Below are 27,064 nucleotides of genomic sequence, written 5' to 3'. Positions count from 1 at the left end.
GATATTAAATTTATTAACAAAACACGAAACAACACTTGTTGTGCTTAATAACTTCTGCCGAACAAAGCCCAACAATTTGGCTTCTTGTCAGCTTCGTCAGGATAAAAGTTCTCAAGGCCTTCCAATGATGGGAAGGAGGATTGATCAAGAGGGACACACAATGATTTGGCAGCTCCTGTTAAACCTGTGTTGGCGTCCGATTGACTTTGAACGCTTTCCAACTTTGACTTTTCCTTAATATATTCCTCAGCTGCCTTGCTTTCATGCCAAGGAATTAAACACATGTTACCAGAGTTGAGTGCCTTAATGAATTCTGGCCACGTTCTTGTCACTACAATTCTTTCATTCATTTCCTTTCTAGCCTTGTTCAACATGGAGTCATGAATCTTGTCCAGAACCATCTTAATAGAATCACCAGAAAATTCGCTCAATGGCATGGTCCACTTTTCTCCTGTGTCTCTTCTACAGAGCATAATTTGTTGCTTTTCTAAATCCTTTGGACCAATTTCAATACGCAATGGAACACCACGGAGTTCCCAATAATTGTATTTCCAACCTGGAGTTCTCTCTAAACGATCATCCAACTTGACACGAATACCAGCCTTTTCAAGCTCAGAATAAATTTCCTTTGCCTTTTCCGTAACAGCAGTGTTATCCTTGTCCTTGAAGAGAAGTGGAATAACTACAGCTTGACAGAAAGCAACTCTTGGTGGCAATACCATACCCTTGTCATCTCCGTGAACCATAATCATGACACCGAGAGTACGTGTTGACAATCCCCACGAATTTTGGTAAGCAAATTGTGTCTCCTTGTTTTCAGCTTCGAATTGAATCTTGAACATCTTGGAGAAGTTTTGTCCCAAGTGATGGCTTGTACCTCCTTGTACTGCTCTTCCGTTTGTAGCAATGAAAGTTTCCACAGTAGTTGTGTAGTCAGCTCCGGCAAACTTTTCATTTTCAGTCTTTGTACCCTTGATGACTGGGACAGCCAACAATTCTTCATAAACTCGTTTATACAAGTCCAAAATAGTGAAAACTTCTTCGTCAGCTTCTTCTTTTGATTTGAAAGCGCTGTGACCTTCTTGCCAGTAAAATTCTCTGGATCTAATGAAAGGAACAGCGTGTTTGAATTCCCATCTAACAACGTTGGTCCATTGATTCAATCTCAATGGCAAATCTCTGTGAGATTGAATCCACTTGGCATATGATGGATACATGATAGTTTCACTTGTTGGTCTCAAAGCAATTGGTTCTTGAAGATCCGAGTTACCGGACTTGGTGACCCAAGCAACTTCTGGAGAGAATCCTTCTACGTGGTCCTTCTCAGTTTCCAAAGCTCTCTTTGTAACAAACAATGGGAACATGACATTTTGGACGCCCAACTTTTTAATTTCAGCGTCAAAGAACTTTTGTACGGACTCCCAAACGAACCAACAATTTGGTCTGAAAATATAACATCCACTCACATCATAATAATCCAAGAATTCACTCTTGGTAATGACTTGACTATACCATTCACTAAAGTTTTCTTGCTTCTTGACATCAATACCTTCATTTTGCTTGAGTCCAGAAGATGAGCCTTGTTGTTGTTGTTGCTTTGGTGCTTTGACTTTCTTCTCCTTGGTATTGTTGGCTGTTGTTGTTGTTGGTTGTTCGGACATTATGACGACAATGTTGGTGATGAGAATATTTTTTTTTTTGATGATGGATTTCGACACCCAAGCCCGGAAGAAAAGGCTTGAACCTCAAGCTCAACTATGAAGTTGCAGATGGTTCGTGTTGATAAATGAACTGTTTTTTGAATGTGCGCAGGTTTCTCTTAGCAATGAATGATTGTTATTCGATCATACGGCCTTTAGAGAAAAAGTAACGAATTTTATCATCATTCCGAATTGGAAAACCAAGGAATGAAATTTTTGAAACACAAAAAAAAATTGTAAAAGTCAACCTAATCCCAAAATGTACAAATTTCGAACTGCTTCAAAAAGTCATCAATAAAAAATGAGAGTATTCAGATCAGTGAACAACTTTGCCAGACAGCTCTACACAAGGGGACACGACGCCCATGCTCATCACGAGGTTTGTTTCAGTATATTTTGAGAACAAGGGAGACAAAAACTCTGTTGATCACATTCTTGAAAACCATTGAATCGAATAATACAAACAGCTTTCGACCTTAACTCATGGTCCTCCATCAAAGAAGGCATCTCTCATCTTTCTTGGATCACTCACAGTGGTTCCAACAGTTTTGTGTTCATTGTGGTACATTACATACGTAGGAAATCCATTCACTAGAGCCGCTCAAAAGAAGGAATAAATTGAATCGTTTATGCCTTCACCTCCATGATGATCATCCTTAAAGGGTTTTTCATTAGGCATGATAATAAATGTAATAGTATTAGGTTCTTTATTCCTCTTCTTCATCGTCCATATTCTGCTGCTCGTTATTGGAGTGAGTGTATTTTGGCTTTTTGCTATCCGTTTCCTCAAACGAAGGTTGGTGAGCTTGCCTCATCACTTCCTTAAGGGCCATGGTTGCTGCCATCTGAGCAATTTCCTGTTGTCTTTCTTGCTCTTGTCTAAAGTATTCGGAGGGTATTTGAGGTCCAACAATATTAGTGGGCTCTTTCCTTATGCTTGTGGTTGCTGAAGCCTTTGCGGCTGAGGCGGTTCGTTGAATACTCGATGTATAGCCATCCCAAATGACTGGTTCTGAGGAGGTTGCAGTGGCCGATCCTGACAATGCAACGTCACCACTCAAAGTACCACGCATGGTGGCGTCACTGCCTTCCTCATTCCATGAGGCAATAATCTTGGTCATCTCGGCACCAGGAGCAATGTTGGTCTTTTCTCGTTTGGACTTTTCACGTTCCTTCTGTTCAAAGTATTGAGGGTTATGGTGGAGACTTTCAAGTGCTTTTGGGCCTTATCGACCGGAATGAGTTCTCCGTCTTTCGATCCACAAACATGAGAGGAGCAGTGCCTTTAGTAGCAGCGGCTTTCTGCGGTTGGTAGGAGGCCCTTGCAAATTTGCTGAGATCAATTTCCTCTTCTTCTTCTTCCTCCTCATCTTCAGTACGTGTGGACTGTATGGATTTGCTGGAAATATCTTGCAAACGAGCAGCTCCTTCATCCATGAAACCTGCTGGATACATGGGCATCTCTTCTGCATTTTCCTCTTCATGATACATGTAGTGTGGTTCTTCATCTTCATTCGCGGTAGACATTGCCATCATTCTGGATGGGTATGCTTCTTCTTCTTCTCCCTCTGGAAGATATTCATCAGTGCCCATACCCATAGTTTCATCCTCAACTGCTTCCTCTTCTTCAATCTCAATTTCATTCACATCTTCATCAAAATCAATGGTTTCCACAACAATAAAATCATTCCAGTCAATCATGTCAAACACGGATTTGTCTTCATCCTTGTCGAGTTGTTCTCTTCTTTGCTTCTCTTCTTGCATAATTTCCCATTCTGCTTTTTGGAAGAGTAAATCAAGGACAGCTAGCTTGTTTTCTGGATTGGCGAATAAATTTAAATACTTGTAAATATGATCTTCGTCTTTGACCATTTGATTAGTATCCTGTGTTGTAGAATTATTAATAGTCGTGTTAGAATCCTTTTGACTTAATCTTTGGATTTCCATAGGTGTCAATCTGTCAGGAAATAATACTTTGGTGTAAATATCAACAAGCTTGTTAAAAAAGTGAAAGTGTCTGTGATTTGGTTTCAAGAAATCAAATTGTGGGTTCTTGCTCTCTGCACTTGCTATTTCGAATTGAAATTGTTTTCCATTCATGGCTACATATTGTGCTGTTAATTTTATCATATCCAACTCTAGAGCCTTTACAGACGACGGTATGGTAGTATCATAGAAATATTCAAAGGGATCCTTTGTTGGTTTTTCTCGCGATCTGTTCAAATGAAATGTTACAGAAGCTCCTTTCGAAATATTTCCAATGTTGATGTCTCCTATCTTTTCGGATTTTATCAATCCTTCTTCCGCATCGCCTTCATCTTCTACATTATCTTCATCCATAAATTCTTCTTCCAATTTCTTAAACTTTTTATCAAGTACGTATTTGTAATATTTATGGTACGGATTCTCTGGAAGAAGAAAATTAAATGTCGATGCATTATCGGATGAAAGTAAATTTTTCTCGAAATGCACACCATTTTAGAGACGTGATCTGCTGTTACTTCGATCGTTCTTTTCAATGATGGAGGTGGAATGATAATTCCGATTGCTTTCTGAGAGGATTGATCATCGGAGGTGTGAGATGATGACGCAGCATTGGTGGCTGACGGTGCATGTTGTTGTTGGAGCATTTTTTTTTCTTTGAACCTGGAAAAAAAATGTTCAAACAAAATTCTTCCTTAACTTCAACAACAAGCAAACCAACACCGCCCTCGAGTACAGCAACCACTTCGCAAGCATTCTCATCAGCATCATTGGAGAATCATCATCAAGGGAATGATAAGAAAAAGTTTATATCCCGATATCAACATACAAGACATAATATTAAGCAAACCAATAAGCAAAATAATTTAGAAGAGTTACAGAAAAAGAAAATGTCGCTGGAGGTTCTTCAAAGTGGATTCAAAAAGATGTCTAATATTAAATCATCCATGTATCATCAAGTGATGGATGAGCTTCATGATGAAGAGCTATTGAACATAAAACCAATTACAACAGCTTCATCCTCTGCATTTGCAAAATGGCAATCTGAGGCTGATCAAAAGCAACCTTCTGTTCAATCAACATTTTCCTCAAGCGGTGCTCAGACAAATAACCATTCAAATTCCAGTAATAGAGAGCGATCAAGAAGATTTCTCGAAAGTTTGGATATTTTCAATGAGAATGCTGAAAAATTCTCTTCTGCAAGCAAAGGGGTGGATGTGATTACGAAGCAGCAGGATATTGAAGAGCAACATGATGGAGAAGAGGAACAATCGATTGATCAATCGTCAATTACAGATCTCGATGAAAAGGAACTGGAACAGGAAATTGCAAGCTTGGATCAGCAATTATATGGATTAAACACAATCATCAATGACTCTTTCAAAAACGATGAGCCTCAATTGGACATGCCTTATAAGCAAGACTCGCACCATTCTCATAATGAGCAACAACATCATTCTCCTCGTACATCACACACAAAGATTCATCTTCAAGAAAATCATCATCCATCTCCTTACAAAGAGGAAAAGGAAAAGCTATTTAAATTAGATCGCTTGAAAGAGCTGATTGAGTATAAAAAGGAGCTCGACCGGCGAGAAGTTCTGATAGAAAGACTCATAATTGGACTGAGGAAGGAGAATCAAATGCACAGATATAAATTAAAGGAAGTAGAAAAATTTTGTAGTGAGTTTTCATGGTCCCAGGACAACTTGCTGGAGGATATTAAGAGGAATCTATTTAGTGACTCTGATACCACTTTGAAGAATGATGATGAGGATAAAAACCAGCATTAATTTGTCGACTTCACAGAGTTGGTGTTCATGATGACAATTTCATCTTTCTAGTGAATATCGTTACATGCCTAAAGTTGTCGTTAGCCCTATCATGAAAACATACTATATCAATTGCCTTGATTTCACATAAGCTCTAAAGTTGTATGCTTGCTTGATGATATGGGGTATAATTCGCAGTAAACTATTTTCACCATCTTCATTCTCAATTGTATAGATGTGATTAAGGAAATATTTGATTTCACTGTATTCTAGCTCCATCAACGTCTCACTAAAATACTGTAAAATTGCGAGGCATACATAAATATGCAGATCAAAATCATGAGTTGAGAAATAGGTATCCCACAATCGTTTGACACAATCAATTGGAAGCTCCTTTGAAAGTAAATATTTGATCCATGGAAGACACCACTCGTTCGGCTCTACTTCCTCGTTCTCAAAATATTGATACAGATCTGGTTGAGTGCACTTGAAAAGAGTAATCAATTTAGCAACTTTAAACGATACGCTCTCTTTAAAATAGTCTTTCTGCAGAAATATTTCAAAACATCTATACATGTCATGAATATTCTTTTCGGCGTCGTGTTTTCCTCCTTGATTTTCCTTTGAAGGGTTGTATTTTAAATTGGCTTCCATCATGTAAATTGACTCGAATGGCTTTAACAGATACAACAATTCATCAATGCTGTAATGTCTAATTTTTGATTGTGTGAGACTTTGTTGGGCCACTGAAAGGATGATATTTTGTTTTGAATATACCAACCGAGTGGTGACGCATTGTTTTGCAATTGTTGTTGCTTCACCGATTGAAAATACATATGCTCTCGTTTCATTTGCTCAGCCTTATCGGCAGATACCACTCCCAAAAGATATTTCCAAACAGAAGATCTTAAATCATCGGGAACTCCATGGCGAGACAAATCACGCAATCTCTCGATATCTACATATGTTTCAGCTTCAATCAATTCCAAAAATTCGTTTTGATTCTCATCAATTATTGAGTTAATGATTGCACCCGATGATGATGAACTTTGGATTATATTTGTTGAAGGACTCTGCAATCTATTGATTGAAATATTGTTGTTATTGGAAGAAATAGTTAAATTTGAAACATTGACTGGGAACAATTTTGTTGATCCCGTATGGCTGTTACCCACTGAATGTTGTGGGACAACCGATGATGATGGTGGATTGGTGGAGGACTTGGGGGCATAATTATTTTCGATAGCGATGAATCGGTGCCTTGTTCATCAGAAGTTTCGGAGTGGGTTGGTTGATGTAAAAGCATTTTTTATGATCACAAACTTTGTCATACGACAATCAATCGAACAGCTGTTTACAATCTTTCGACAATGTATTGGTCAGCTGTTTACAATCTTTCGACAATCATCACATTCGAATAACCACTTCCATTGGAATTCCCAAACACATATTAAAATTCAGACATCTCACTGAACAACTTTTATTCTTCATCCTCTTCTGGTTCCTCCTCGTCTGCAGCTTGACCGCCCAAAAACTGGTTCAAATTGATACCCGTTCCATTCCAAGGTAATAGAGATTCCAAAAAGTAAAGGAATGGATTTCTTCTCGATGAACTGTTGCTAGAGGATGGACTGTTGACGTTTAAATCGGCAAAATTTCTCCCAATACTTCCTTTTCGTAAACAATTTTGTAGTTGCTTGTGAACACTGCATGTTGATAGCACATTTCTCTTATATCATCGTAGTGCTTCTGCGAGGTTGCACTATTGTTTAACATTTCTTCGATATTGTACTTGAGCCAATCCAAAACTCCATCCTCTTTCCAAAATTCAGAATTTCTTTTGGCATAGGCCGAAAGTAATTTGGAGAATATTGGAGAGGTACAAATCTTGTTGGTAAATATTGTGTTTCTAATTAAAGTTTCAAATTCTCCAAATCGTGTAGTCTTAATTTCAGTCAATACGAGAACAACAATCATGGGCCACGTTTGAAGAGCTTGCTGCAAAACTTCATTGGCTGTTGAGAGTTGATTGTCATGCCATAAACTCAAAGCTCTGCTGTACATTAAATTCGGTAAATATTGCAATTCTTCTTGTTCTTTCATGATGAAATTTTCTATTAAATCTCTGTAAACATATTTGAATTTACGAATCCTGACTGCATAGTAATCAATAAATAGAAGGACGTGGACTGGATCAGCAATGTTGATGGAAGTATTTGCAAGTGGGTCGCAAGAGAGTGATAACAGCACTCTGCTCAAATCAAATGCGGTATTGTGAGCTCCACTTCTCGCTAAAGCATGAATTCTGCATAAAAGTGACAAATATATTGCCTTCACAATATCTTGAGAAGAATCCAGCCTACTGGTACCTTTCATGAGTCCATTAACAAATTGTGGATTGTTCAACACGTGCTGAATAGCAAACAATGCTCTTTCATTAAGATCCTGAGCTTGATCATTCTCACGTTGCATGGTTCTGAACACTTCACTCATTTGAAGTAGAGTGTGAATGTGATATGGATGTACTTGCTGTAGAATATAAATAAAACTATTCGGATCATTGCTTTGAAGGGCTCTCTCATATTGTTCTTGGACTTGGGCATAGAGGCCTGTAGTACTGCCTGTGACAGTTTTTTGCTCAACAACCTCATAAACTTCGACGTTGTTTGGCTTTGTGCTCTTCAACTGAACTGTTAAATATAGAGATCTGTACATGGGCCAATGTGGTTTAGACGAGACAAACAAATTTAGCATGAGGTCATTCTTTTTCTTACCAATCACAACCGATCTCTTTCCGACAAAATGAGGGTTATTTCTCAATACTTTAGGGAGCTGCTCTTCATAATCAGCGCTCACGGCAGCTTGTGTTTGCGAGACAGCACCACTTCCGAAAATTTTCTTGAATTCATTTTCAGGATTGAGTGATTTAGGGTCCGATACTTCAAATAAGCTGAAGGCGCTTTTAAGAGCTGATGATCCACCCATTATTTTACTTTCATTTTCTTCCAGGCCCAATTGTTGAATTTGTTTTTGCAAGAACTCTTCATCGGTTAGATTTTCATCCTTCTTCTTGGTACTCTTTTTCTTTTTCTTCTTCTTTTTATTTTTAGGCTTGGCAGTGTTCACTGCAGACTCTTCCTCTTCATTGGTCAAAGTTGTTGATTGTTGTTGTTGGTCAATCATTTCCTTGATATCATCACCATACATATCATCAATATTCTCCTCATTCTCTTCCTCAAGCAAGGCAAACGCACTAAATGTTGATGACTGTTTGGTTACTCTTTCGTCTTCTTCCAATTCCGATGAAGCTGTTTGTTGCAATTTCGAAGAAAGAGCCTTTTCCTCTTTTTCACGGAGTAGTTTTCGTGCTTGTTTCATTTTTTTTTGTGCTTCAATTTCAAACATCACATTCGACGTTGATCGTCAATTATGTATTTTAATATTAATATTTATCTGTTCGAAAATTCATAAGAATTTTAAAACTTGTTGTCAATCTTGGTGGTGATGACATACTATGCCACACAGTATTCAAAATCCGGCTGAATTGCAAAATTAGTGACCTAGAGAACTGTATCGTTCTCGTTGAGCCTGTCTTCTGTAGTAACAAAAACTCATAAACCCTCCAATACAAATCACAATAATTAAAAACAATAGCAATGCTATCAATGAAACCAACACAATAATATTCTGTGTTTGATTCATAATGTTAGTACATAACGGAGGTGAGGGATATATTGGTTTTGTTGGTTTTCCACAATATTCTTTAGCAGCCAAAAATCTCAATGATTGTTCATCGTCATCAGGTGCCTCTGGAAAGCATGATGTGAACACTTCTCGACATACCGAATCACAAACATCATACGGTTTGACATCTTTAAAACATCTCTTATAATTCGAAGAACAAATAAAATTGAGAATGGAATGATTGCAAGCAGTTGAGGTTTCGTTGAGTGTGAATTTTTGATAAATTTCCACATAGAATCGTTTGTATTCATCGGAAATGTGTTGTTCCATGAGAGTATAATTGGGAAATTGTGGATCAAGAGTTACATTAAATCCAATGAATCCACAAATGGATGATGAATAGTTCGGAAGTGTGATGCACAACATGGTTGAGTTTTGTGAATCGTTTTTAGTGTCAGAAATGGATGGTGGGATGAGAATGGGTTCGATCATTGTCGACAAGTTTTGGTCATGATTGGAGTATTGGTGGTGAGGAACTGATTGTTGTGAAAGTACTGTTGGTGATGATGATGACATTGAGACTACAAGCAGCACAAATGATAGGGTTGTCAGATAAAGGATGACGAAATTATTCGTGGTCTTGTGATTCTTATTCGGAAATCGTGAAGGAAAATCATTCGTCATTTTTATTTTAGGCTGCTTCATCAAAGTCTGATTGGATTGAGCTGAAGGACGAGCTTCGTGAAGCATGCGAGTATTGTTGAGAAGGAGGAGACTGGAGTGGAGTTGTGGAGCTTTGTACTGTTGTTTGGTTGGAAGGCTGGCTAGTTTCGCTATGGGATGGTTTTGGAGAAAATTCATCGTAAGGGTTCGTGTAAGAAAATGAAAAATCATCAAAATGATTATTTTGTGATGGATCTACAGATTCTTCAGTTCTTTCAGAATACTTAGGGGAGGGAGGATAAACTTCATTGTTAGGCTCGTGGGGAGTACCAAGATGTGAATAAACAGTGTCGTTCATGTGTTGACATTTGTGTGTTTCGAGAGGCTGCTCTTCAGCCAGTAGCACTGGCTCAATACTGTCGTTACAAAGTTCCGCTACTTTCTCAATTCGAGATAAATCTGCAATTTGGTGTGTGTCAGAAGTATTGGAGGGATCGTTTTGGTCTTCCAAGTAAGGATTAGATATGGAGCTGATTTCTGCAAGTGATAGCTGTTGAGTTGTTGAATTGCCAACATCAGTGCGTTTTATGGGCTCCTTTTCACTCTCCTCTCCAGATCCATCGTAATGATGTTGATTAAAAGATGGTTCATCTGTTTTTAAATGACCATTCGATTCATGACGTCGTGAATGATTAAGTACTATATATTCAATAGCGTCATCTGTTCCATCAGAGGTGTAACCATTATTTTCGTTTACATTGTTCCCCTCATTATGTTGTTGCGTATTGTCTGGTAACACCAATTTATCTGATTTTGTGGTATCTTCGGAAAGGGTGTCCGTTTTATCAAGAGTGACCAATTGGTGTGAAGAAATTTGGTGTGTCACTGACAATTTCCCACTTAACCCAAAGAATGACACGACGTGTTCTGGATTGTCAGTGAAAATGTTGCGAATTTTAAGTTGCTGCTCCAAACTCAGATCAAACTCTCCTTCTTCAACATTAAGGACTGATATGAATTTTCCTTTCTTAATTAAGGTAAATAAAAAATGTTTTGTTGCCTTCTCATTTTCTTCCTCTTTCAAAATAATAGCTTCAAATTTTGTTAATTTTCTTTCAGCACTTGTGGCTGCATCAGCCATTTTTAGCTTTTGTTTGGTTAGTGGATATGTTACAGTCGATGTAAGAGAGGGATTTTTCTTATCCTGAACTTCTAGCATCTTGTCAATACTCTCGTAATACAAGCTAGGTACGTTCCCAAGTAAAGGGTGACCTTTAAAGGGGAAAATATAAGGTGCAATTTCACTATAGTCTACAAATTCCAAATCGTATCTCATCTTGAGTAAATAATTTGAATGCTCCTTGAATCTAAATGGATAATCCAAGCTTAAATCTTTCCTCCATTTATCGATAAGCTCAACAACTTTCGTTCCAATGTGCTGAAGTGTTTTTTGAAGAACGAGGGCTTCTCGTTGCACAAAGAGTAAAATACCGGGGTTATTTTCTTTGAGGTTGTGAAAATCGTCGATGAGACAACACAATTGTTCTATTATTTCTTCTCGATGTCTTATTGCTTCTGTAACTTCAATTGTCCTTCGCTTGTGCTTTTCCAATAGATCTACAACCGTAGATAGTTGATGTAGATTAGTTGTGCTGTATTCTGTTCCATAAGTGTTAATAAAGTACTCGACATCAATCGATGGTAGTTTCATTAATTGTGCCAATCGTTCCAGCCTGTTTTTCGAAGCACACCATTGAATGAAACCAGGCTCGATCAGAACTTCTCAACTTACCTCCTCTTTTGGCGTTCAAATTCATGATGTAATTCCTCCTCATTCAATAATACAGCTTTTTCGTCCTTTAATGAAACTCTGCGATACAGTGTTGGATAGTCTTGATGGTGTAGGCCATTGTCGGAATTTGTGGCAGCTTTCTGAGTGGGTGTAGTTGGACTTGAAACTTTTCGTTTGGCCGCACCAGCACTTACGGAACTTGCTGTTGAGGGTGGAGCTTGCTGTTTGTTTGATGACAAGGTTGGGTTCGAAGAATTCGTACTCTTCTTGTAATGCCTCATGGGTTGAGAGAGGGGTCTTTTTGCATTGTTATTTGAAGAGCAAGCGGCTGCAGAATTCAGTGATGATGGAGCTGTTGCTTTTGATGCATCAACGTTGATGTAACCTCCCTTCCGACTCATCCCAGATGAAGCTGTAGATGGTTTTACGAGGCTTGTTCTTGTGGCGCTCATTTTTCTGACCTCGAATGGCGTATCACTGAATGAGGCATAAAGAACCCAAGAGAGATATTGAACAAGGAGTTGAGAGATAGTTTATGTCTTTATTGAGAGAACATCGTTCTACAACCACCAACGTCACGTGGTAGTTCTCTCAATTAACTCAAGACATAGGGTTCGTGTGAGTCCATGAATTCAATGACATCCGTATGTCGTAGTACAACCTCAACAAATAGTAGTCATCCTGAGGATCTCAGAACACCAGATCTGAAAATTTTGTGTTTCGAAGCGTTTAGAGTTGTGATGCTCAATTACATGGTTGGCCCTTCTGTTGATACGGTAATATTCCCAATAAAACGCCATGTTAATATAAATTTGTAATACACCAATCTTAAATACGTACCGTCTCCACCGTCACCACCAAAGTCGTCGTCATCCAAATAATCTTCATCATCATCGAAATGTGCATAAGTGTAGTCAGCATCAGCATCTTCCTCTTCCTCTTCTTCACCTTCAACAAACAAATTATCTGCATTTTCATCCTCGTCAATATCTTCTCCAAAATCATCTTTCTGTTGGAATAATTTTTCTAGTTTTTGAACAGTGTTGTCTTCAGAAGTTGCAACTCTCTTATAGAGCATTTGCAATCGCTTTTTGAGGGTTTTACAACAAGTTCTGATGGGAAAAAGTCTCCCTTTATACCTAGTGCACTCAATAACGGATCTTTCTTTTCATCCATTGCTGAAGGTGTTTGTGAATCAATATAATATGGAGAGTTTCTAATTCTCAATCTTGATGCTCTTAATTGCTCGATCATGTGATGCATAGAGCCACTTATTGGTTTGCATTTTTGAATAGTAACGTCTGTTGGATATAGGGGAGGAGCTATTGACTTTTTTTGTGCTAATAATTGATATTGTGAGAGAACTGGTGGTTTTTTAGCTAAAGGGGTTGCTGCTGAAGTTTTATCTCCTAATTATTCCAAAATCATTCAAATTATTTTTCATCAATGATCAAATAGTCCATCATGCAGATTTATAAAATATTAAAATCATTTAAACGAGACATCCAAGAGTCATTTTCATCATAAATTGAAACCCCAGGTGTTTATCGGTAAAATGAATTTATAGTTTTCCGATTAATAATTTATAAACACAAACCTGTTGCTGTTACGCCAGGAGTAGTGGTACTCATTATGGGTGTTGCTGCTGTAGCTACTCTGCTCGAGCCACTTGCATTTACGCTCAAATTGGAAGCTGGCACGTTCTTTCTTCGTCGTGGTGGCATTTTTTATTGTAGAATTTTATTAAAAAAGCACTGCAACGCACACAGTGGTTCAACAAAAGAGCCAAAATTTACCAACGAGTTTGAATTACTTGTTGTCAGTATTTCGTTAGAGATTGTTCTTGTATTGTTGTGTTAAAAACTCAAGTCAAATTTTCCGAATTGAAAGGACACCGAACCCAAAGATTTCTAGAGGATTTCGTTTTTTAAAAAAAATGACAACATCATCGTTTCAACACGCCCTCTCTCAAGTTTATGAATTCTTCTCGTTCTGCTTCTATGGCTTGTATTTACTTGTGTGTGAGCTGGAGCTCTACACCAAATTCAAATCCATGATTCCATTTGTGGGAGAGAAGACTAAACCTCTTCTTGCCACGCTCGATGAGATGATTAGCGGAAAGGTTGAGCTAGTGAAGCCCAATCCCGATCAATATTATGTCATTACTGGAGCCAACTCGGGAATTGGTTTTGAAACTGCCAAAACTTTGGCCTGTGAATTTGGTTTTAATGTCATTTTAGCATGTCGTTCCGAAGCGAGAGGTAATGAAGCAAGAGAAAAAATTCAACGAGAACTTGACAAGAAAAATTCAAAGGTATCTCTCAAATTTATGAAATTGGATTTATGCTCCTTGGATAGTGTGAAATCTTTTGCTGAAAAATTAAACCAGCAAATCAAGGTCAAATGTCTTGTCAACAATGCTGGAGTGATGATTCCACCCTATGAGCACACAAAAGAAGGTCATGAACTTCAATTCGGATGTAATTATTTGGCACATGTTTTGTTGACCTTGTTGTTGAAAAATAATTTAGTTGAGAATGGACCTGACAGTAGAGTTGTTTTTGTATCATCAGAGGCACATCATCCAGGAACAATCCATTTTGAGGACCCTGATTTTAAGAAGAGAAGATACAATCCCTTCGATGGATATACTCAATCCAAGATGGCTCAAATAATGTTCACTTATCATTTCGACAAGTTGCTTAAAAAGGAAGGATTGGCTGATCGTGTCAGCGTGAATTCCATTCATCCTGGAATTGTAGCAACAAATATTGGTACTCATTTGTGGTTCCCTTTCAATCATGTCTTCAATTTTGGAGTTAAGCTCGTCGCTCTGACACCCATCGAAGGAGCCATTAATCAAATTTATGTTGCGTGTGCAAAGGAGTTGGAAAAAGTTTCTGGAAAATATTTTGTTCATTGCGCACCATCTAGGAGCAACACTGAGAGTTATGATCCAGAGAAAATTAGCAAGCTCTATGAAATGACTTTAGAAATTCTCAAACCATGGTTGTAAATTCTGGACCAGAAAACATTAAATTAACTTTACTAAGATAAGACTTTAAGGAACAATGTCACACTCTGAAATTGAAGTATTCAAATCATTCTTCAAATTGAATCGGGTGTATCTTTCGGAGTCTCATACCATCCTCATTCGAATTTTTTAACAAACTTCAAGTCAATCAGTTTATCCAAAAGACTCAAAAAATGGATGAAAAGCATCTGGTTATGGATTCCATCTTTGATTTGAATCGAATCACTGCCAATACTTGTTTCCCCAAACTGTTGAAATTACATGAAACCCAGAATGAGAGCTTGTACTCTTTCCGCAAAGGAGTTGAAGTATTGACCATGCCAGACATCTATTACGTCATTAAAGATACCTTCCGACCCAAAACAAAACCACACGATAATAATCGTCATGACGAACCGCTGGTACCCATGGTCTTGATCAATGACATTCGGAAGCAAGCACATAAAGCTCCAGTATATGTGTTTTTGCCTGATTATGAAAGTAAGAACAGCACCAAACGGTTGGAAATATTTAAACCCTATTATGACCTGTTGCCAGCAAGTTGGTATGAACTTGTTATGGCATGTCTGCCGATTTAGACAATTGCATGGATAACAATGAAAATTATTTGAAATATATTAGAAAATTAGAAAAGGAATTTAACTTTAAGGAAGAGTTATTGGAACAAGTTGTCAATGGAGAGTCTGTTGTGCTGGCAGAAGGGTCTGACTTTATCCTAAAAACTCTCGACACTCCTCAAGAAGCTGTAGAAATTGCAGAGACATATATTGAAGCGTTTGATTCTATCCAGTTAGAAGAGGAGGAATCAGAGTACTATTTAGACTATCCTACAAAATCTGAATTCTATCATTGGCTAGTAGTGAAACAAAATGGACGAGTTGTTTCTTGTGGGCAATTAATCAAAGGTCAACATTGTGCCTCGTTGTTCACCATTGTGACACGACCTGGTGCTCAAAAAAGAGGGTTTGCAACACTAATAGTTTCACTATTAATGAAAATTGCAAGAATGAATGGCTACAAATACTGTGTATTGCATGCCACTCGTCTAGGCAAACCAATTTATGAGAAATTAGGGTTTGAGTATTTATTTGACATGCAAATTCTCGAGGTAACCGAAGCGTCCAACAATCTTGTAGACAAAACTTTGGGTGTTTTGGGATTTAATGATATGGATTTCAAACATAATCATCCCTATCGATATTATGGAAGGATGGGTTTGTTGGCAACTGGAGCGTTGGCTATGACTGCAGTGGGAGCACTTTCCTTATACAAGCATCTATCCTCTTGGTTTTCCAAATGAGTTGAAAACTTGCTTTCCAGTTTTATCAAACTTGATAACCCTACATCAATGTTTGCACGATCAATTCTTCCAAAGACATTAAACACGAGCAAAAGTTTGATTTGAGGAAGAGCAGCGTGATGAGGAACCAAATTAAAAATACACAGGCAAAAAATGATCATCAGGCTCAACAAGGCGCTTCTCAATCGTCATTCACAACAGAATGAACAAAAGGTACGACTCTCTTTACGAACTACTCTTATCAATGTGTATATAATCATATCTTTTGATCCTAAATTTTTGGTGAATACAATCATTGGTTTAAAATCGTTACGTATTTGGATCATCATCATGATCATCTTTCAATCCGATGAAATCTTTTTCTGCAACACCCTACTATATATTAGGATGGAAACATCAAAGCCATAAGCCAGAAAATTCTTGATGCCAAATCTGAAGATGTTGCAAAAGTAATCAAGCAAATAATTGGTGAGCAAGAATCTCGGGAAGCATTGTCAGTTGCATGTAACAAGGTATGTACAACACTTTCGGGATTTGTTGTTTTTGGTAAACCGAGACTGATCATCAAATGATTAGGTTGATCTAACTCAATGGATTGACGTGTTGAACAAGTTTGATGAAATTCTCGAGAAAATAATTGCAAAAAGTGCCATATTATTGTTCGGAGACAAGAGTAAAAAGCATCCCAAGCAAACACCAACAAAGGACATAAAAACCTCTCAAAAGACTCCGAACGTGGATTTGATTATTTCTATTTTGGAATTCACCAACATCATTCTCTCTCAGTGTAAAGTTGGTATTATTTCCTATCATTCGTTAGATGTAAGTACATTTTCAACGCTATCCTAAAAATGGTTTTACATCAAATTTCCAATAGCGGATAGCTTCTCTGCTCAACTCTGAGAATTTAGATATTATTTACTTGTCTCTTAAAATTGTCCATACACACTTCAAGAAGCGAAGTGCCCTTAGTGATAGAGAATTTCTTTCTATGGAACTGGCAAGGAAGCTCACAATTTTCACCAAAGGCTATGGAGAAAACACTGTTCAATATTGTTATGAGGAAAATCTACCAAGTGATGTGATGCAGGCAGGAACAACCCTTAACTTTAGTATTTTTCAAGAATATTTAGAACAAGGTAAACAACATCAATCGGCAGATTTTGTTGAACAGATAACAATAATGGATGTGAAAAAAACCGCTCCAGATGCATTGAGTCTGTTCAATGATCTCATGAAGAAAGAGGGTTCCAGTGCAGGTAAATTATTACCACCAAGAAAGTTCGAATTGTGGACAAATATTCGTTTGGCGTATGCATTCTACAATTCGGAAACAAGAAAAAAGGCTCTAGTATGCCGTTTGATGGCTCTTGCGGTCACAGTAGACATTTCTGAGAAGAACATGGATATCGTTAAAGAACTGACAACATGCTTTGAAAAGGATGAATCTGGCGTTTTGAAGCTACCAAAAGAAATTGCCATTGCCTCGTATGATCTTTTTTCTGCGTTTTTGATTCTACACAAGTCTAAATATCAAGCATTGACCATTCAATCATTAATCACCCATGGATCATCTACATACAATGGCCTTGTTCAAAGATTGTTGGGTAAAATTACAAAGAAGTTTCTTCATGACTCTGAGCAACACCAAGAAGACATTCTTGATGACAGAACCTATTTAACCGCTGCTCTTGATTTGCTAGTAACATTAGCAAGATTGCCTGTTGGAACCCAAGCCCTTCACGAAACTGGTTTGACTTCTGATATCATTAACTTGCTTCAAGCCAAGTCTGACTTTGTAGTCATGAAAGCAATATGTATGGTAGAACTGTTTACTGATCCAAAGCAAAGGTTCTCATCATTACCAATTATTCTGACCGATACACTCAAGGTATTCTCCGATCTAATTGCGATTGCTGTACCAAAAATAAGAGAAGTAGAAGAGAAGCATCCTGAACGAAAGCCAATTGATGTTTCTAATTTTGCAATTTATGAACTCCTAAACGTTTTCCAAGTTCCAACACTTTCTGCATGTTTACGAATTTTCGACATCCTTTGCTCTCATCACAATGACTTGAACATTTCTGAACTATTTGAGGCACAACACATTACTGAGCTGAATCAAATTTTGGAGAATCATCTATGGTTTGGTCCTTCTGTGCTGTATAACGTAATTTCTTTACTTACTAGACTCGCTAGTAGAGAACCAACTCAAATTCCAGCTATTAGAAACAGCGGAGCAGTTGAAAAGGCTTTACTCTTGATAAAGAATGAAGTTGCTCCCTACTCGAAGCTTCTCATTGCTGTTGTTCCGTTCCTTTCAGAGATTTGTTTAAATACTGAATGCTTAGAAATAATTGAGAAAGAGAATATTATTCCTCAATTCCTTCAGCTATTCTCGAAAGAAAAGTATGGAAGCATTCTTTCTAAGGAATATTCAGCTACTATTGGAAAAGGTCTTCTTGATTTTATCAAGTCGTATACATCTACTCGCGAATGTAACATTAACGCCATTGTCTCTGTCGGAAAATCTTTGCTTTCCAACATTGAAGACGAGAAAGTCGGTGAGATTGAACAATTGACAGATGCAGGAACGAACTTGATTAGTCTAGGAATCAACTTTTTGGCATTTGTAGCCCAGGTCCTGACAGACAAAGAAAACACAACTCTATTCTTAGAAAAAGGAGGCCTACCAGTTCTTACAAACATTTTAGACCGAACTCTAATCCCACACCCAGAAAAAGCTATTGATTTCTCAAGAATATCCACTCCCTTCCAAGTGATAGCAAAATCCAAAAATTCTCAAGTTCTCGATACATTTACAGATCTTCTTATTCAGAAATTGCAAATACTCAAAGATGACGTGAAAATCGAAGAATTTTCTCATTTGAGAGCAGTGTTTTGTATTTCCAAGATTTTACCTATTATGATCAACGTATTTAAAGATCCAGATGAGCTGTTCCTTAACACTTGGAACACTAAAGGTAAAGAAATTCTTGTTCCATTGGCAAAGATAGAAGCAAAGCTTAGAAATTACTTTACTTCACAACGAACTCAAAGAATTTCAGATCGACTTGTTGTTCAAAAGAAATTATCAGCCAAGAGTGATGATAAGTCAGCAGAATCTGTTAGCAGTGAAGCAAAAACTCCTATGATTGAGGAAAGTTCCGAAGATGCTAAAGCTCGTGCCCATAGAACCTTTATTACCTCAACTATATCCAATTATTTAAAGCTCGTTACTACCTTGCACGAAACAATGCAAACAGCCATTTTCGACATTGTGAAAAGTCCCTCTGTCATTGCTGTAACTGAAGCAAAAAAGCTTGCTTCGATATTAACCACCAATTTTGGAGTAGCACTTGAAGAATTTGGAACATTTAATGGAACATGGCAAGACAGGACTACGTTATTGCAAAGTATTTTTGAAAATATCTCAGCTATCATGATCAAAGAGAGATATAGAAACTTGAACAGTCTCATTCTTAGCTCATTAGTTGAAACCAAAACATTGGGTATCATGCTAGACCATTACTCCAACATGGTACAGCTTGCTCTTGATCAAAATATTTCATATGACCAAGCTCCATCTGTGAACGATTTAATCAAAACTATTGAGTATACACTAAGTGATGAATTTATTTCTCAAAGTTTTTTGACTAACACAACAAAGTTCTTGTTGAGAATAACCTCACATTCATACATTTCCACATCCCCTATCACTCGAGGTGTATGTGCAGCCACCTCATTTGACATATCCGACCTACTCAAAAAGACTCAACAGAATGTAGCGACTTGTATTCTAAAGTTTTGGAAACACTCTAACATTGACAAATCTCCCAGCACATTCCTCAAAGGTATGATTAATGTCATTGGTCAAATCATCAAAGGAGTTGAATCTTCTAAAACCCCTACTACCACTGCCAAAGAAAAAGCTGAGAGTGTGACAGAAAATGAGTCTTTGGTACAACAACTCGTGGAAATGGGCTTTCCAGAAAAACAATGCCGTGTAGCCCTTAGAAAAGCCAACAATGAGCTCATGGTAGCCATGGAATGGATATTCAATAATCCTCAAGAAGTATCTGAGCAAGAAGAAGAATTGGAAGAAGAAGATGAAATTAGTAAGGCCATCAAATTGTCAATGCTCGAATCTGGAATGGAAGATGAAGAGCCAGCGAAGGATTCAGTTGTCACCTTGGAGGAGGAGTCAAGTAACTGGCTGCTTTCAAAGCTATTTATTCCAGACATTGGTTTTGCATGTGTTGATGTTCTGAGCCTTTGCATTCAAAAGAATGAAGCGCTCAAAGACACTTTTGTCAATCTTTTAATGGAGAAACTAAATTCAGACATTACAGAAGAAAAATCAAAGCCCAGTACTCTTGGCGTCATGAGATCATCTTTGGAGTACAGTGAAGATTTTAAAAACTTGATATTGTCGAAAAAGAATGAGTTCATGGGACTTCTGCTTAAAATTGGAGAAGTACAGCTCAAGCTTGATCCAAAAGAGCCTCAAGTTAAGGAAACTCTGATATCCTTATTTACTCTTTTTATTGCAATAACGCAACAGAAAAAGCTAAATGATATTTTCTCGACCAAAAAAGAGAAGATCACAACAGAGAGTCTTGTTCAACAATTACAAGTTTTTAGCCTTGTTGAAGAAGAGTACAACAAGTTGTTGGATATTTGTTTAGCTGTCTTTGAGAAAGAAGAATATCATTCTGTAGCAATATTAGGACCTGTTATGAACGTGCTTTCAAACTTATCAAGCAAGAGTAGAGACGTTGCAACAAGATTACTGAAGCTGAATATTGTTGAGAAAATTTGCTCGCTCAAAGTTTCGAATGATGCAGGTGCTTCCAAAGGTTTCAAAATTGCTGATTATACTGTCGACATACTCGAAAACATTATTTGCAACGATGAAGGAAATCTCAGAATGGCATTCAAATATAAGCTCAAATCCAAGTTTAACATGCTTTCATCGTTGAGAACAGTAACAGTCCAATCATTTTTGACAGAGGTATCTTCATTAATTGAGAAAAATCCTGCCATATTTTTCGAGGTTGTAAAAGAAAATTTCAAAATTCGTTCAGGATCTAGAAATATTGAGCTCAAAGAGCCACCAAAGGAAAAAGAAGCGCAAGATGAATCAAGTGTGAATGAAGAAAAGAAGAAGGAAGAACAACAAACTACGCCTGTAGCCTCGTCGTCATCTAGCACACTAATCAGAGATGAGAGCACTCCCAATGCTATTATGGCACTGCTACTGAACCAATTGATAAATTCAGAAGACGATCGCAAATATTCTGCATCCACTACCCCCATCCCTGTGCCTGCTTTAACTAGAGGTGAATTGGTTTCAATCTTTACTCAAATAATGGCCACCTATGATTGCTTTGACACAGTTCTACAATTTGAGCATGAAAAACTTTACTCGTCCATGAACGGAGAGAACAAGTTCCTGTATTTTGCTTTCACCAATTTACTTCCATCTACAGTACAAGCCAATAATTTAATAACTGAAATTTGTGCCAAGAAACCACACGTTGTGTTCCTCGAAATGGTCAATGTGCTGAATTCAATCTCGGAAATGGATTTCCCTGTATTGAAAGGGGTTTGTGATTTTTTAAGCCGACTTGTCAAGACTCAAACATCACAACTGGCCAACATTGCTTTGCTTCTCGAGAAGTATGACGTTCTCAGCATATTGTCTCATTGCTCCAACAAATTATCCTTGGACCATCCATCAGCATCTTCTACTGTAAATTATTTGTTAACCACAATCGATATTTGTCTTAAGGCAACTGGATCTTCAAAGAGAAAAGATGTGGAGACAACTCAAATCAACTCCCTTGAATTGACACAAGTTCGAACTTTGAATGAAGAAAGAGCAAGTAGGTATATGGTTCCAGGGGAAGCCTTCACATCAAGATTGAGACGATATGACGATGATGACCGCGATGATGACTAAAGAACAATTACAGCAAATTCTTTCAAAAACCATCACTAAAACAGGACCTTGAATAAATTTCTGTATCTACCACAATTTTATTACTATGAAATTTCATAGTGTTTTGTCGACGGTAACATGCTGCTGTGCCGTTTAAGGGTAGAAATTGAACTAGTTTCGTCGTCTTCACCTTTGTGGTTGGCTTGGGATGTCAGAGAATGCTTTTCCTCTGGCGGCATATTATGTACAAAGACTCCACCAATCGGCAGAATGGGATTGGGCGATTGTTCGTTTAAGACAACATCATTCAACCACTTTTGAACACTTAGATATTTGTCTCCTTGTTCCGAAAATGATATTTTGAAATCGCCATTTGGCGATGGTGAGGCTTGATTATTCGTATTTGTTGTTGGGATTGCTGTTTTCTTTTGAGCTTTGCTATCGTCCGCTGTTTTGGAAGTACTATTAAAATTTGGATTGCTAGGATCCGTTAGGTTGTCTTTTGTCGTTGTTCTATTAACTTTTGTGTCGCCTTGGGCCTTAGTGTCATCATATTTTGTTGTATCCGTCCTAGATTTTTCTATGGTTGTTTTTCGATAGGATGTTGTATCGTTTTTGGCGACGAAACATAGAGCTTTTTAGTTTTTCCATCGTCTGCTGAGGCTGGTTCCAGCGTTGTTGTCCGAATGTTTGATGCACAGATACCCATATCTAAATAATGGAAAAATAAATAAATTTAAGGAAGAAGGATGAGGAAGGAATTGAATGGGTAAAATTATTGTTGTGCGTTGGTGAGAGTAGTCAGCAAAAACTTGTCTTTCAGACCTCTCGGACTGCAGAGTATCTGTTGAACAACAGATTAGAAAGAAATGATACGGTGAATTTCTTCTTGACCAAAGTTTTAATTCGGAGGGAACGTAACCGTAGTTTTAATCACCTCGTTTGCGGTCAAAAAGGATTCGCTGTTGTTTCAATTTTTTAAGAGAGTGGTCATAAACCATCTACGGCCAAAAAAAAGCAGGAGATAATTTCTCTCTTGTCCTTCATCAAACAGACACATCCTTTTTAAAGCTCTTGTGGAAAGATCTGTGAGTTGCTTTGGGATCTCTTGGGATTGTCATGGAAATACTAAAGAACGGATCGTCGTCATTAGGTTTAATTTGAAAAAAATAAGCCAAAAGCAAAGCCTTTTTATCGAGCAGCAATCACAGTGAATTTTTATATTTCTAATTTTCGGATTGATTGTAGGCTCAGTTAATTTACACACCGTTTGATTTGGAATTGGAATCACAATAGTTTGATCCTATGATTTCTTCCCATAACTTCCGACATAGTAAAATTTTAAGACAATTATCTTGTAGGTTTTTAAAATGGAAAATAGTTGAATGATGTACTGATTGAAATGATGTTAAACGTCGAATTATTGATAAAATTTAATTTATTTTAATGACATCATGTTAGCATCAACACCATCGTGGATGACAGAGTCAAGTAATACCATTGATATTGATGTATCGGAACGATCATCATCAAATTCTGCAAATTCATACATTTTCAATTTTCTAAATAATATTTTACTTCCAATCACTGGTGTCTTTGGTGTATTAACCATGTAGGTTACCAACTATTTGAAGCCATCATTCTCTCTAATTCTTTTTTAAAAGATTATTATTATTCACAAACTACGGAGATGATCTACTTGATAATGTTTTATGGACAGATTTGACAAATCACAAGTTCACATAGCTATTACTCTCAAAAAGTATTTTCTTTTTCCCACATACACCACGTTAACACTGCTAGGAATTATAGCAATGCTTCTCTTTTCATTTGCTAGACAATACTCGCCAATATTTATTTGTAAAAATTGGAAACAAGCTTTAAGAATGATCATTCAATTAAGCTCATGGTATTTTTGCTCTCATGCCCTAGTGGTGTTTTTGAAAATTTGGATTTCTGATCACAGTTGCAATATTCATCCAAATTCTGTTTCTGGACATTACAATTTTGTACTTTATTCATTAATAACGACATATTATGGTTGTGCAATGGTTGGGTGGAGAGACAAAAAGTTTTGGATTTTCTATTCAGTCTCTTTAGTTTTTGGAGTTTCAGTAATGTTGGACACGCTAATTTTTGGATATCATTCATTAAGGTAGGTACAAGTAACTTACTGTCATCAGCTGCTAACGATCAGTCAACGATGAATTTACAATTCAAGACAATGTATTTATGGTTCTACCATTGCCCTCCTCTCGTCATATGTTATTTGTAAACTCATCATCTCAAAGAAGCATACCTTTCTCATTGCTATGGCATATCTATGCTTGAGCTTATTTGCACGTTTGGCGTGGCAAAATATATTTTTCAACACCTCCACAACTCATCCTCATACCAAACACCCAGAAAAGAGAAGTATTGCACATGTTTATTTACCGCCTGCTGTGCTGATTGCCGTTCAGTTCTTACTCGAGAAAGGCATGCCTTCAGAATAGATATTCTGACATGTCGCAAAGTAGTAGTAAATACATTTGTTAGTTTCGAGATGATCATATTGTATGTCATGAAAGAGATAACTTGAACTAAGAAGAAAAAATGGGCCAACGAAAAAGTAAAGCACCTCCACCTGCTGAAGATGAAATCGAAGAACCCTTCCGAAAAATTGTGTTATTGGGATCAAGGCGCGACGGAAAATCAACACTTGTGAAGTCGTTTCAAGATCAATTTTCGGATCAAGATTTTTCAAAAGCTGTGGAAGAGAGTTTGCAACACCTTTGACATCACTTTTTGAAGCTCTCCTTCGATGACTTGTCAAGCATGCTGATCAATGTACCTGAAGATGTCATCCATTCAAACATGAAACATTTATTAATGAACAGATCAAGTGACATCACAGATGGCAACATTGATCTTCGAACTTTATTTATTTGGCTATGGAAAAATCCAAACATGAGAGAATTGATTTTTACTAACATTAGTGACCGTTGGATTCCACATACAAATATCGAACTTTTTGCTCAAAAGATTACACAACGTGAAATGCCATGTAATCCTTATCTATATATTGGTAGGCCCACATGTGGCGTTAGTGAAATCAAGATCATACATAACAATTTGCAATATATCACGTTGGAATTGGGAGGTGACAGATATCAAAGGAGAAGGTGGATACATTGCTTTGAAAAAGTTCATTGTTTTGTTGTGGTTGCATCGTTAACGGATTTCACTGACCCCTATTGGTTCGACGAGAGTCTTGCATATTATGCTATGCTTTGTGACAACAAGTGGACATGTGGCAAAAGAATTGTTTTAGTATTGTCAAAGGTGGATATTTTGGTCAACAAATTGCGGAACGGGAGCATTGCTTATAATAGACAGCTTAATACCGTCGTTCGAAAAGAACTGGCACACGTCGAAAATGACTGTCAACAACGAATTATCATTAATTCAATCATTTCTGAATATTTCCAAATCTATAATAGCAAGACGAGTAGAAAATGGGCATTTGAGTATCACATTGCGAATTTAGTTTCTCCTGTGGATTCAAAACAGTTGAAGAGACGAATTTTTAACGATGTACAACCTGAGACTCCTTATATTTCTGACTCTCTGTCACCCAACTTTATTCATTTACATTTAACAAAGCATTGTAATGGCAGCTTACCTCGATTTTGTGACATCGTGATGGTCACAAAACTAGTGAAAACGATTACTAATAAATAAAAGCTAGGTAAAATAAAAATTAAGCATCACAATTAAACACACGAGCGATTGGCCTTTCTCGAATACTAGTTAAAATCAACATCGTGTATTGTCAATTTCGTTTTTGTTTCAAAATCATACACAATGACTTGTTGCCATGCTTCTTCACCAAAACATGATTTCATAAATTTAACAAATTCCTCCTGACTCATTGACGTGCTTGCTGAATTGTGCAATGGATGGAAAAGCAGCATGGTAGTGGCAGACGTATTTGAATTTTTCCTTAACAAAGCAGCATCCACAATAATTGTAAGTGTTTTCATATTTTCCACAACAGATGGTGATTCATCATTTCCCTTCTTCAATACATCAGGTCTTTGTTTCTGTACACTAGGGTGTAACACATGAAAACATAGCGGAGTGACATGACCTGGCTGAATATCTAAAAATGTTGCCAAATCCTCAGGGTCAGCAAACCTCAAATTTCCAGACCCCAAACCAAGCTGTTTGGACATGCTGTTCATATCTACCATGGTATCAGCCAAAGCAACTCCGTAAAACTTTTGCTGTTTCTTTTTTTTGTGGTGAAGAAAGAAATTCTTGCATAATTTATAGTGTACTTGTTCAGTATCGGAATACCTTCCATTGAGAGCTCTCTTCCAATCATCGACGGTATCGGAAGGATCATGATATTCTGTTTCAGCTTTCATTTGTAGCTCATTTCGTAAGAAATTTAAAAGAATTTGTTCTTTTTCTTGAAGAGAGAATGTGTGGTCGTTTTGTGGAAGCATTGTTATTTTGTCTGTTTAACAGTTTGAACAAGTTAAGTTTAATTGTTTAAGTTTATATGTTTTCATGTTGAACTGTTAACATTGTGAACAGAAAACAGAATCAAATAATTATTTAAAATGAAAACACAACATTGCACTAACTTGGTGTAGTATTATGACGTGCTCAATGATTGATATTTTCGATTCGTGATAATGCATCTGATAATCAACAATAAAGAACGTTATTCTGTATTCATATAACATCATTTGCTCTGAGTTTTTGTTCAATACCACTCTCAATTGTTTCATTCACAGCCTTTCATTACCTCACTAAACCCCTAAAGTCTAAGAACTATTCATATCAATAATTTTCAAGAATGCGATTAATTGTTGACATTGAAACTCAGGTCAGTGATGTCAAAGATTATTTGACTGCTGTTAGGAATGTTGAAATACGAATTTGGTTACTATTTACCTTGGTCCGAGAAATTAGTTGTGTGTTTGGATGGGAAGTTTTTTCTGCCCCTCATTATACCAGAGACCTTGTTACACGATTATGAAATGGATACCAAACAGGATGGTTTATAATTTCGATGATTTGGACCCAAAAATCTTCGATATCCCGAATGAAAGTTAACTAATTTTCTTTCCCTACAAAACGCAAAATGAAAAAGGTGACAAATAGGAAGAAATTTCAATTCTTTAGAAATTAATTTTCGT

At 37.1% G+C, this 27,064-nt stretch overlaps 16 protein-coding genes across 16 annotated transcripts; 8 read left to right on the top strand and 8 right to left on the bottom strand.

Annotated features, from left to right (window-relative positions):
- Nucleotides 1-44: 44 nt before the first annotated feature.
- C9374_003012 (uncharacterized protein) lies at nucleotides 45-1,661 on the bottom strand (the record flags this gene model as incomplete). The annotated part of the gene is made up of 1 exon (XM_044692494.1): nucleotides 45-1,661. The coding sequence occupies one exon, from the start codon at nucleotides 1,659-1,661 to the stop codon at nucleotides 45-47; it is 1,617 nt and encodes a 538-aa protein (XP_044549856.1).
- Nucleotides 1,662-2,001: 340 nt separating this feature from the next.
- On the top strand, nucleotides 2,002-2,317 carry C9374_003011 (uncharacterized protein; the record flags this gene model as incomplete). The annotated part of the gene is made up of 2 exons (XM_044692493.1): nucleotides 2,002-2,079; nucleotides 2,168-2,317. 2 exons carry the CDS (start codon nucleotides 2,002-2,004, stop codon nucleotides 2,315-2,317), a joined length of 228 nt encoding a protein of 75 aa, XP_044549855.1.
- A 90-nt stretch (nucleotides 2,318-2,407) lies between these two features.
- Nucleotides 2,408-4,040, bottom strand: C9374_003010 (uncharacterized protein; the record flags this gene model as incomplete). The annotated part of the gene is made up of 2 exons (XM_044692492.1): nucleotides 2,408-2,906; nucleotides 2,968-4,040. 2 exons carry the CDS (start codon nucleotides 4,038-4,040, stop codon nucleotides 2,408-2,410), a joined length of 1,572 nt encoding a protein of 523 aa, XP_044549854.1.
- A 317-nt stretch (nucleotides 4,041-4,357) lies between these two features.
- Nucleotides 4,358-5,476, top strand: C9374_003009 (uncharacterized protein; the record flags this gene model as incomplete). The annotated part of the gene is made up of 1 exon (XM_044692490.1): nucleotides 4,358-5,476. One exon carries the CDS (start codon nucleotides 4,358-4,360, stop codon nucleotides 5,474-5,476), a length of 1,119 nt encoding a protein of 372 aa, XP_044549853.1.
- Nucleotides 5,477-5,578: 102 nt separating this feature from the next.
- Nucleotides 5,579-6,112, bottom strand: C9374_003008 (uncharacterized protein; the record flags this gene model as incomplete). Its single annotated transcript, XM_044692489.1, has 1 exon — nucleotides 5,579-6,112. The coding sequence occupies one exon, from the start codon at nucleotides 6,110-6,112 to the stop codon at nucleotides 5,579-5,581; it is 534 nt and encodes a 177-aa protein (XP_044549852.1).
- Nucleotides 6,113-7,096: 984 nt separating this feature from the next.
- Nucleotides 7,097-8,833, bottom strand: C9374_003007 (uncharacterized protein; the record flags this gene model as incomplete). The annotated part of the gene is made up of 1 exon (XM_044692488.1): nucleotides 7,097-8,833. The coding sequence occupies one exon, from the start codon at nucleotides 8,831-8,833 to the stop codon at nucleotides 7,097-7,099; it is 1,737 nt and encodes a 578-aa protein (XP_044549851.1).
- A 174-nt stretch (nucleotides 8,834-9,007) lies between these two features.
- C9374_003006 (uncharacterized protein) lies at nucleotides 9,008-9,715 on the bottom strand (the record flags this gene model as incomplete). The annotated part of the gene is made up of 1 exon (XM_044692487.1): nucleotides 9,008-9,715. One exon carries the CDS (start codon nucleotides 9,713-9,715, stop codon nucleotides 9,008-9,010), a length of 708 nt encoding a protein of 235 aa, XP_044549850.1.
- Nucleotides 9,716-9,830: 115 nt separating this feature from the next.
- Nucleotides 9,831-12,046, bottom strand: C9374_003005 (uncharacterized protein; the record flags this gene model as incomplete). Its single annotated transcript, XM_044692486.1, has 2 exons — nucleotides 9,831-11,535; nucleotides 11,595-12,046. 2 exons carry the CDS (start codon nucleotides 12,044-12,046, stop codon nucleotides 9,831-9,833), a joined length of 2,157 nt encoding a protein of 718 aa, XP_044549849.1.
- A 296-nt stretch (nucleotides 12,047-12,342) lies between these two features.
- C9374_003004 (uncharacterized protein) lies at nucleotides 12,343-13,318 on the bottom strand (the record flags this gene model as incomplete). The annotated part of the gene is made up of 4 exons (XM_044692485.1): nucleotides 12,343-12,359; nucleotides 12,435-12,620; nucleotides 12,734-13,003; nucleotides 13,192-13,318. 4 exons carry the CDS (start codon nucleotides 13,316-13,318, stop codon nucleotides 12,343-12,345), a joined length of 600 nt encoding a protein of 199 aa, XP_044549848.1.
- A 212-nt stretch (nucleotides 13,319-13,530) lies between these two features.
- On the top strand, nucleotides 13,531-14,610 carry C9374_003003 (uncharacterized protein; the record flags this gene model as incomplete). Its single annotated transcript, XM_044692484.1, has 1 exon — nucleotides 13,531-14,610. One exon carries the CDS (start codon nucleotides 13,531-13,533, stop codon nucleotides 14,608-14,610), a length of 1,080 nt encoding a protein of 359 aa, XP_044549847.1.
- A 191-nt stretch (nucleotides 14,611-14,801) lies between these two features.
- On the top strand, nucleotides 14,802-15,928 carry C9374_003002 (uncharacterized protein; the record flags this gene model as incomplete). The annotated part of the gene is made up of 2 exons (XM_044692483.1): nucleotides 14,802-15,108; nucleotides 15,207-15,928. The coding sequence occupies 2 exons, from the start codon at nucleotides 14,802-14,804 to the stop codon at nucleotides 15,926-15,928; spliced, it is 1,029 nt and encodes a 342-aa protein (XP_044549846.1).
- A 153-nt stretch (nucleotides 15,929-16,081) lies between these two features.
- Nucleotides 16,082-21,893, top strand: C9374_003001 (uncharacterized protein; the record flags this gene model as incomplete). Its single annotated transcript, XM_044692482.1, has 4 exons — nucleotides 16,082-16,141; nucleotides 16,315-16,440; nucleotides 16,505-16,750; nucleotides 16,806-21,893. 4 exons carry the CDS (start codon nucleotides 16,082-16,084, stop codon nucleotides 21,891-21,893), a joined length of 5,520 nt encoding a protein of 1,839 aa, XP_044549845.1.
- A 1,284-nt stretch (nucleotides 21,894-23,177) lies between these two features.
- C9374_003000 (uncharacterized protein) lies at nucleotides 23,178-23,618 on the top strand (the record flags this gene model as incomplete). The annotated part of the gene is made up of 3 exons (XM_044692481.1): nucleotides 23,178-23,229; nucleotides 23,334-23,484; nucleotides 23,537-23,618. The coding sequence occupies 3 exons, from the start codon at nucleotides 23,178-23,180 to the stop codon at nucleotides 23,616-23,618; spliced, it is 285 nt and encodes a 94-aa protein (XP_044549844.1).
- Nucleotides 23,619-23,686: 68 nt separating this feature from the next.
- Nucleotides 23,687-24,367, top strand: C9374_002999 (uncharacterized protein; the record flags this gene model as incomplete). Its single annotated transcript, XM_044692477.1, has 2 exons — nucleotides 23,687-24,027; nucleotides 24,094-24,367. The coding sequence occupies 2 exons, from the start codon at nucleotides 23,687-23,689 to the stop codon at nucleotides 24,365-24,367; spliced, it is 615 nt and encodes a 204-aa protein (XP_044549843.1).
- Nucleotides 24,368-24,689: 322 nt separating this feature from the next.
- Nucleotides 24,690-25,595, top strand: C9374_002998 (uncharacterized protein; the record flags this gene model as incomplete). Its single annotated transcript, XM_044692476.1, has 1 exon — nucleotides 24,690-25,595. The coding sequence occupies one exon, from the start codon at nucleotides 24,690-24,692 to the stop codon at nucleotides 25,593-25,595; it is 906 nt and encodes a 301-aa protein (XP_044549842.1).
- Nucleotides 25,596-25,660: 65 nt separating this feature from the next.
- C9374_002997 (uncharacterized protein) lies at nucleotides 25,661-26,365 on the bottom strand (the record flags this gene model as incomplete). Its single annotated transcript, XM_044692475.1, has 1 exon — nucleotides 25,661-26,365. One exon carries the CDS (start codon nucleotides 26,363-26,365, stop codon nucleotides 25,661-25,663), a length of 705 nt encoding a protein of 234 aa, XP_044549841.1.
- Between the last annotated feature and the right edge of the window lie 699 nt (nucleotides 26,366-27,064).

The sequence above is a fragment of the Naegleria lovaniensis genome (assembly GCF_003324165.1).
Source record: "Naegleria lovaniensis strain ATCC 30569 chromosome Unknown tig018, whole genome shotgun sequence".
NCBI lineage: Eukaryota > Heterolobosea > Eutetramitea > Acrasida > Naegleriidae > Naegleria > Naegleria lovaniensis.
Note: the sequence above shows the minus strand (reverse complement) of the source record. Positions and strands in the feature narration are given on the sequence as shown.